General features: G+C 49.2%; 1 protein-coding gene across 1 annotated transcript; it reads left to right on the top strand.

Moving 5' to 3' along the window:
* Nucleotides 1–1,342: 1,342 nt before the first annotated feature.
* Nucleotides 1,343–8,961, top strand: ESS2 (ess-2 splicing factor homolog). Its single transcript, XM_027705819.1, is given in 10 exon segments — nucleotides 1,343–1,495; nucleotides 1,782–1,884; nucleotides 1,887–1,949; nucleotides 2,948–3,043; nucleotides 3,645–3,811; nucleotides 5,061–5,178; nucleotides 5,853–5,986; nucleotides 6,135–6,237; nucleotides 7,576–7,685; nucleotides 8,590–8,961. Coding segments are annotated over 10 exon segments (1,167 nt in total). The 3' UTR covers nucleotides 8,710–8,961.
* Nucleotides 8,962–9,104: the final 143 nt, after the last annotated feature.

Genomic DNA, 9,104 nt, shown 5'->3' with positions numbered 1-9,104 from the left:
AAGTGGCGGCACCAGAAGAGGGCGAGCGCCTCAGCACTGATCCTGCAGGGCACCCAGCAGCCCCCCGAGGAGAGCTGTTAGTGCTGTGGGTGCTGTGGGTGCTGTCAGTGCTGCAGCTCAGCGGAGCAGAGCCAAGAGCATCCACTGCCCGTGGCTGATGGGCTCTGTGGGGTGGGATAACCCGAGGGGCACTAATGAAGCAAGAGGGAATCTCTGTGATTCACAGAGGAGGAGGACAGGTAAAAGCAGACACAGCACTTTCATATCGCTCTTGCAAACCTAGTTCATGTGGCAAATAACTCGGCAGGAATGGCGTGCAGGGGACAGAGCTGTACCAGTGTTAAGGGTGTGTGCTTCAAGAGGAGAGAGTCCCCTTCTTGTCTGTGCTCTGTACCCATAGTATTTGTGCTTGGTTTACTGCTGTAATTTGCAAAATATCCTGCAAATGAATGTTTCCTATTTGCAGCACCTCAGTGGCATCTGGAGTTGCTTTGGGGGTGGCACTTGCTGAATGGGTGATTCGTTCCATAATAAAGAAACCCGGGTTTGTCCCCACAGCCTGAGGCAGGGATGAGCCATGGGTTGTGCTGGGAGGGTTGGCACAGCCAGTGCTCAGCTCTCTGTGCTGCAGCCAGGTCCTGCCAGAGGGAGCCATGTCCATGTTCCTGGCAGGGACAAAGAGAACCCGCATCCTGTAGAGCACCGAGATCCATAAAACTGTAACACCACCTCTGCCCGAGCTGCTGGGCGGGGGTCCTGCTCCCCAGGGACACCTTCCCCATTCCTGAGTCCGGGGATCCTGAGGGGGCCTGAGGTGGCTGCAGGGGGTGCTGGGGGATCGCGCCTGGCTCTTATCCCAACTCCCATCCCAGCCCTCATCCCAGCTCCCATCCTGGTTCCCATCTCGTCTCCCATCCCTGTTCCCATCCCAGCTCCCATCCCAGTTCCCTTTCTGCTCCCATCCCAGCTCCCATCCCGCTCCCATCCCAGCTCCCATCCCGCTCCCACCCCAGCTCCCACCCCAGCTCCCATCCCGCTCCCATCCCAGCTCCCATCCCGCTCCCATCCCAGCTCCCACCCCAATTCCCTTTCTGCTCCCATCCCAGCTCCCATTCTAGTTCCCATCCCAGCTCCCATTCTAGTTCCCATCCCAGTTCCCATTCTAGTTCCCATCCCAGCTCCCATTCTAGTTCCCATCCCGACCCCTTATCCCGGAGCGGGACCGGGCAGGTCCTCCCGCCCAGCAGGGGTCGCGCGCGGACGGTCGGGCCGCCCGTGGCGCGCGGCTGTGACGTCCCGGGGCGGAGGAGGAAGAGGCCGCGGCGGCCCCGGGCCCGACGCGATGGAGGCGCTGCCGGTGCCGCTGCCCGCGGCCTCCCCCGCCGCTCTGCTGCCCGCCGCCGCCGCGGGCCCCGTCGTCGGGACGGCCAAGGAGGCGACGTCGCCGGCGCCGAGGCAGTCGAAGAAGATCCTGGACGAGGACGCCTACATCGAGGTGAGGCGGCGGGCCCGGCAGGCCCCGCTCCGCCGGTGCCCGGGCCGAGCGCTTCGGGTCGTCCCGGCCGGGTCCGTCTGCGGCCGCTGCCCGCTGTAACCGCGGCTGCGGGTCGGGACAGCGCCGTGGCCGCGCCCCGGGCCTGCGGCGGCAGCTGAGAGCGCTCGGCCACCGGCGCGGGGCCCGCGGGCTGCCCGTCCTGCCCGGGGCTGTGCGCGGCCGGCCCCGAGCTCAGCCGGCGTTCCCGGGTGTCCCGGCGTGGCTGAGCAGCCGCCTCTGTTTGCAGAGCTTGGAGAAGATCATTCAGCGGGATTTCTTCCCCGACGTGGAGAAGCTGCGGGCGCAGAAGGAGTATCTGGAGGCTGAGGAAAACGGCGACTTGGAGAAGATTGGGAAATTGCCATCAAGTTTGGCTCCTCCTTGAGCAAATCGTCGAGGGACACACCTGCACCCTGTAAGAAGTGTTTCTCTGGGGCATCAGGAGTTTGTATCCGATAGTGTTGCTCTGCTTTATCTAACTTGGTGCAGACAGTGCTTATCTGAAAGGATAGAGGTTGACATTGCATGAGAGTTACTGTCCCAGCTTGGGCAGTAGCCACTGTCTGGTGGCTGATGCTGAATGTCTCTTTGATGGTGTCTGATAACTCCTTATTGAAGGAAGGGTTTTGGAAAAGCAGCTTTTGAATAACCATTCCTTACAGGCATCTTTTGCCAAGTTTTTGCTCCCTGGGGAATGTTACATGCTCTAATGTGCAATATTAATGCTATCAGAAATTGTAAGCTGTTTTTTGAATCCTTCCTGTAGTTTTAGGGGTTCTTGTTGCACCTACAGATGTGTAAGATTTTCATGTATTAGGGACAGAAGTTGTTGGAAGCTCGTGGTTATCAGCGGTTCCCACAGCAGGCATCCAATGTCCTGTTCTGTGTTTTCCTTTCGCTTCCAAGGTTTTATATTACTTTTATATTTTTGTACTCCTAATTTATACTTTGATTTTATACTTCTCTTTTATATTTTTATACATTTTATATTACCCTTTCAGGGTTTTATCTTAAAGCCCATCCCCTGGCTGAACTCTCTGAGTGGGGTTTGAGTAAGTGGCTTTATTGTGACAAAGGACACATGTGACCAGGGGGTTTCCCTTCCTCCCCAGTGCAGGTGCTGGCCCTGGGCTGGGTTAGGATTGTTCTGCTGTTCCTTGTGTAGGCAAAAGCAGGGGGTAGGGTGGCAAATACACTGGGCTGTGACTCTCCTGGGAATTTCTCCCAGGAGGAGAAAAATGATGTCTTAAATGAGACCAAAATCTAGACAGGATTGAATACAGTATATTGGAGTCTTTCCACAAGTTTTTAATTAATTTGTCCTCTTGATGTGCCTTCTGTGACTTGTTTGGCACATGACCCTCAGAGCAAGGGTGCTCTGGTGACCAAGTGAACCTTTATTTTCTGTGACAGATGTTACCCCAGCCACATTTGAAACCCCAGAAGTACATCCAGGCGGCCTTCCACTGGGAAGTAAATCCAAAGGTGGCATCAAATCTTCAGAGGAAGGTAGGAGAATGTTGTTTCTGTAGCTGAATTCTTCAGCAGCAGGAAAATATTTTTGTGAGCCTTGTCTCCTCTAAGGGTTTTGGGTACTTAGAACATGTTTAAGCAATTTTCCTTTAACCTTCTGGTAGGTGAAAATGATCTCTCTGAAGTTGAACTTGATGTAATGTTTTACATTTAATGTTTTACATCATGTATGTGAATTCTCTTTGTGACTGTGTAAATTCTTAACTCAGTTCATCTCTTCAAAGGCAGTAAATTTTTCCTGTGTCACCTGAAATAAATTCTGTCAGTAAGCAGAGACTGTAGGGGCAGAGCTGTCTGTAGGGCACATTACAAATGTCTGCTAGCAGCTGTTCTCTTATGTGCTTTACCATTAAAACAAATATCTATAAAGGCCATAAAAGATTTTATGTAAAAGTTGATTATATGTGTTCCAAAAAAGATTGATTACTGTGTGAATATATTTGTTTCCCCAAGTTCCATGTTAGTTGTCAGTGTGTCCGTGGAAGGCCCGCTGCCAGGAGGATTGGCAGTTATATGTAGTGCTCTCACAGAAAGGGAGGCATTAACCTTTCTCAGGCTTCTTCCCTTCTCTTGTTAGGAGAAGCAGAAAAAGATGATAAAGATGCCCTTCCCAGCCTGGACACCTTCCTGGCCAAGCACACGAGTGAAGATAATGCTTCGTTTGAGCAGATCATGGAGGTGGCCAAGGAGAAGGAGAAGGTCAAGCACGCGTGGCTGTACAGTGCAGAGGAGGAGTACACACGGGTAGGAGCTGCCCTTCCAGAGGGACACGGCAGGGAAATGCCATTTCAGTCTCTTGCTTGCTTGCTTGATGAACAGAGAATTGTCTTGCCTTCTGTTTTCTGATCTTACTATAAATACTGATGAGAATTGTTGTCTCTGAGCATGGGGCTGTTGCATTGGGCTGTTAAATCACTCATATTATTGAATAAGAGTAGAAAGATCTCAGTTTTGCACAGTGGGTGCATAGGTCGATCATGACTAAGTCTGAGCTAAGCCTGAGTCCTGTGACTGCTCTTTGCTTCTTTGTGCAGTCCTATTTTTTCCCCATCTGTAAGAACAGTGTTGACTTAGTTGCTGAGGATTTGTCTGTTAAAGCTTTGAGACTGCAGAGCCCTGCACTGAGTGCAGGTGTTGCTGTCCTTGGCGGTCTCCTCCGTAAGCAGCAACTCCAGGGAGAGCGGCTGAGAACAGTTCCTGGTGTTTGTCTGTCAGTCCTTTATTGTTTGTAGTTAGACTGTGTCTCATTTCAGTTTTCTGTTTCTGTTACCAGTCCTAACCCCCTCAGCTGCTCAAGCGCAGTACTGTGTGAGCATGGCTGGCTGTGCTGTCCTCCTCAGCTCCCTGTGGGCGGGTCCAGAGCTGTTCTGGGGCTGCCTTGTCAATCCTTAACCATCAGCAGTGAGCAGCTGGCGGTGCTGCCAGATGTGTCAGTGATGGATGAGGGCTGCAGTGGCTTTAATGAAGTTTGGCACTGGCACATGAGTGTTTACTGCTGTTGTTGTGAGGGAGTGTTATTTTTTTATCCCAGCTAATGTAAACCCTCAGAGTCTGTTACAGTAAAAATGCCCTCTGTGGCTCATTATACATCTTGAATGCTTTAATCCAGAATTGAAAGGCAGGCAGCAGGAGAGCTCTTGCAAAGCACAGGGGGTGTTTCAGGTCAAGGTGAAGCTACTGGAGCTGGTCTTGTGCTGGAGTTGTCTTGCTGTCAGCCAGCACTCTAGTCAGACCTTACATTTCCTTGCATAGTGTGCTTCATAGGGAGTGGTTGTTTGGAAGCTCCCCTGGGATCAGGATGGTTTCTCAAATGCCAATTGCCAAAGAGAGAGTGCTTGTGCTGTGCCTGATGCAAAGTGTGCAAGGGCAGGTGGCTGAGCCTGTGGTTGACCTCTCCAAAGTGTGTCTGCCTGAATGAAAGATTGCAGGAGGCTGTTTCAGACCTCTATTTTTTTTTTCCACCTTTTAAATTTTTTTCCTATTGCCTTTTCAGCGCCAAAATGAAAACCTGGCACTTCCTTCAGCAGAGCAGCAAGCTCTGGAGAATGTGAAGGCTGGGCTGGATACCTGGGAATACACGGCTCGGAACACCCTCATGTATTATCCAACAGGTGAGGCACACAGGTCTCGTGGGAAAGGCATTGGTTCTAGTGGGTTGACTCCAAACAGTGCTTGCAGCATTTCTATACATGACTGAGCAGCTCTTGTGGGTTTTTTCTTCTGTGAAGCTCAGATATACAAAGTTGTTTTAAAAAAGTAATTTTTTCCTTTTTTCCTTTTCTTTCTTACTTTCTTGGTCCGTTACCTCCAACTCCAAACTTTGATCATGTTCTATATGTCGTTTAAAAGCTCATTATCTATTATAGAGGCACTTGTTTTCAGGAGCCAAGTCTGTCTTTATGAGCACTTTGTTGTCATCTTTATTCATTCTTTGCTTCTGCTCAAAGAGTGCTACTTGGGCTTATATAAAAAAAATACATAATTTTGTAAATGCAGTTTTCTTTTTTGGCTACAAAGTGTACAATTGATGATTTCTGTAAACCAGTGAAGTAGAGAAAAGAAAGTCTTGCTTACTTTTTTTTTAAATAAAAATTCGATTTCAGGTGGTACAAAGCATGTATCTAATGCAAATTTTGTTTTAAGTTGCTGCAGATACACAGTGAAATTGCTGATGTGTTTTATTGTTGTGCAGGAATGTGTGGCAAGTGCCATGTTGATCAGGAGCTTTAGAGCAACTGCCTGGTGTTACCTGAGCCCTTTGTTAAAAGACATTTTGCTTTTCAAGGTGTGCCTGATGAGAGTGATGTCTTTAAGAAGCCCAGGGAAGTTGTCCATCGAAACACCCGCTTTGTGAAGGACCCTTTTAGTCAAGCTGTGAGCAAATCCCAGCTCCAGCAAGCTGCAGCCCTCAATGCTCAGGTTGGATAATCTTACTTCTTCTGACTAAGACCTGGTTATTGCTCTGCCCTCTGGTGTGGTTCATCCACCAGGAGAGCTGTGTGTGTGTGCTGGGTACAGCTGACTCACACCTTTCTCCACGTGAATGGCCTTGTGTTTTTTATTTCAGTACAAACAGGGCAAAGTGGGACCAGATGGGAAAGAACTGATACCCCAGGAGTCTCCAAAAGTGAACGGATATGGATTTGTGGCTACCCCCTCTCCTGCCCCTGGTAAGAGAGTTTTCTTATTTCTCTATTTTAAAATGCGCTTATTTTGATGCTCTCTTTGTTCAACACCAGGGTGTCATTACTGGGTTAGACAAGGAGGTAAAGCCTTCTATCTGTGTGTATCTCATGAGCTGGTGACATTTTGTTTGCCGTGTATGGCAGCTCAATGCAGGGCTTAAATCTCAGTCCAATACGCTGCTGGAAGTCACACTGTACTGAAGGCTCTGAGCCAGCTGCTGTGCCATTCATTGCTCAGGAATCATCTGGGGCATGGTGAGCCTCCCTTGGCAACTGCGGTGCTGCAGCTGCTTGTTTTATCCCTGGGTGACGCCTTTCTAGAGCTTAAAGATAAGAATTCAAAATTTCACAAACGTTAACCTTCCAACAAGCTCAGGTGCTTATTCAAAATGAGGAGTATTCGTGTCAGTGTGTCCTGACTCAGTGATGGTTCAGCCTGGCTCAGAGGGATGTCCATGTCTCACTTCATTCACAGTCTATCCCACTGTTTTCATCCAGGTCTTTTTAGGTTCTTCCTTTGTCTGCCTGCACTTGTGTATTATAGATTCCTTTGGTTCAGGTGTAGTAGCTGCGGGATGCTTTTAGTTAGAACAGACCGATTATTTTTCTTTCAGCTGAAACGTGGTACTGAATTTCTAGCTGTTCTTCACCAGCCACGCTGGTTTCTCTGGTTTTTTGTCATTATGCAAAGACTGACCGTGCTGGGGCTTTCCCTCCCGGAAGCCTGTAGGTGGCGTTTGGAGCGCACCTCCTTTATCCATTGTCAGTGCCTTTTCCAAGCGCTGGACAGCGGGATTTTCTAGCCAGAGATTTAATCGGGCTCTTAGAATCCATTCTGCACCTGTTGGCCAGGGCACAGTCGCTGTTTGGCACAGGGTGGCCCCAAGGTGACTGGAGGGTACATTTGGCTGTAACATGTTTCTTAAGTCCTCTGCCTGTTTTCCTACTTAAAGAGTTTCCTGTGTTGAAGGAGTTTTCATACAGTGGCAGAGGTGAAGAGTAGTGCTGTAGAGAGAAAAGTGAAAGTGTCACTAAGCAAAAGCTCACCAAATGGAAAAATAAACACATAGAAAGGACAGTGCTTGGCTGTTGTAACTGAGAGGGTGACACAGCTACAGGCAATCCTGGGAGTTTAAGGTGTAAGGGAGTTTAATGGGAACCACGTTACTGTTTGCATTGGCTGTGATTTCCTCTGCAGTGAAGGGGCTCCTTGGTGTGTGGATGAATTTGCTGCATTTCCTAATTTGCTTCTCTGTTCTCTTTTTGTGGTGAAGGGGCAGTCAAATGTCTTGCATGGGCATGACTTTTTAAATTTGTTTTTAGGTGTGAATGAGTCTCCTTTTATGACATGGGGTGAAATCGAGAGCACCCCTTTGCGTCTGGAAGGGTCAGAAACACCCTATGTGGACAGAACACCTGGACCAGCCTTCAAGGTATTTCATGTCAGGGAGTCAACATCCCATTGGTTTTTTAGGGGGCAGGACTAAGAAGGGAAAGGCAAGTGAGTAAGTAATAGATTAATGTTGTTGTGGAGTGTGACACATCTCTGGGTGGTGTTCCCAGTCCTTGAGACTAATAATCTAGTTTGTGCTTGGAGGGTGGAGGTGGGCATGGATGCACATGAAAGACACTTGGTGGAGGTACCTGAGGTGCAATACACACTATTGGCAGGAAAACGAGATTCTGTATTCGATGATGGACCCAGCCAGAGGGGCTTTCAGAGGAAGCTGAAGAGGCACTCAATTTCTCTGATTTTAATGTATGAACGGGTGGGAATTGTAGGATTTCCCTCTGTTTGGATCTTCTGGCTGTCACAGCCTGAGGCAGATGTATCAATTGAGAGTAGAAAAGACATGCTGCCTTTGCTAATGGCACCTAACCCTGCATGCTACCTGTCCCCTGCTGGTGTCATTGAACGCGAGCTGAGACTCTTGAGTTTCAGAAAGGTGTAATTTGCTGTATGTGCCTCTTGTTTTGTCAGACTGCAAAGCCTTTGCCTTGTTCTCCTGCTGTTTAGCAATGTCTGTGCTTGCCTGAGAGCTGGCTGGCTACAGGCCAGGCAAGACACAAGTGACATTGTTTGTCTAGGAGAGACAGCAGGAGGAAATGCCAGAGGTAATGGCTGCTTCCTTGGCTGGACTGGTTTTACCATTTCTGTTACTTGCTAAGGCAGGTTGAAGGTCTCTGTGTCCTCTCTGGCTTTTTTATAGCAGCAGAGAGGTGCAGGCTGACCCAGCCTCTCCCTGGTTTAGATCCCTGTAAACTGGAATCCAGCTGTGAAGGGGCTTTGACTCATTTTTGCAGCACTCATGAGTGAACTGTGTGATGCCTTTACAGATCCTGGAGCCTGGGCGCCGTGAGAGGTTGGGACTCAAGATGGCCAATGAAGTGGCAGCAAAAAACCGAGCAAAGAAGCAGGAGGCACTTCGAAAAGTGACAGAAAACTTGGCCAGGTGAGACTTCTGTTTTGACAGCAGGACTGAGGATGGGTGTTATCTGATGGGATTTAAATCAGCAGATGTAGAAAGGAAGGAATGGTGGAAGGGAAGGATAGTGGAAGCAGGAAGAGGTACATTTGGACTGAAAGTTTTTAGAAATTAAAAATTTAGATATTAAAAAACTTAATTCCTGAGGGAAGGTGCCTGGTGGCTGTCCCTGATACTCTCTCTTGTCAGCATTGCTGTTCTGCCCTACAACCACCCAGCAGTGGATCAATGTCTTGCCTCATTGCAAAGAGGAGGCACGGTAAGAGTTGTGTGGCTGGGTCATGGGGAGGACAGAACAGGCTCAAAGCAAATGTCAGGCAGTGCCACTGGAGGCAGGTTTGGGAGGGATGTAGGAGGTTTCTCTGC

The sequence above is a fragment of the Neopelma chrysocephalum genome, unplaced genomic scaffold, assembly GCF_003984885.1.
Source record: "Neopelma chrysocephalum unplaced genomic scaffold, ASM398488v2 Primary Assembly neopelma1_354, whole genome shotgun sequence".
Lineage (NCBI taxonomy): Eukaryota > Metazoa > Chordata > Aves > Passeriformes > Pipridae > Neopelma > Neopelma chrysocephalum.
Note: the sequence above shows the minus strand (reverse complement) of the source record. Positions and strands in the feature narration are given on the sequence as shown.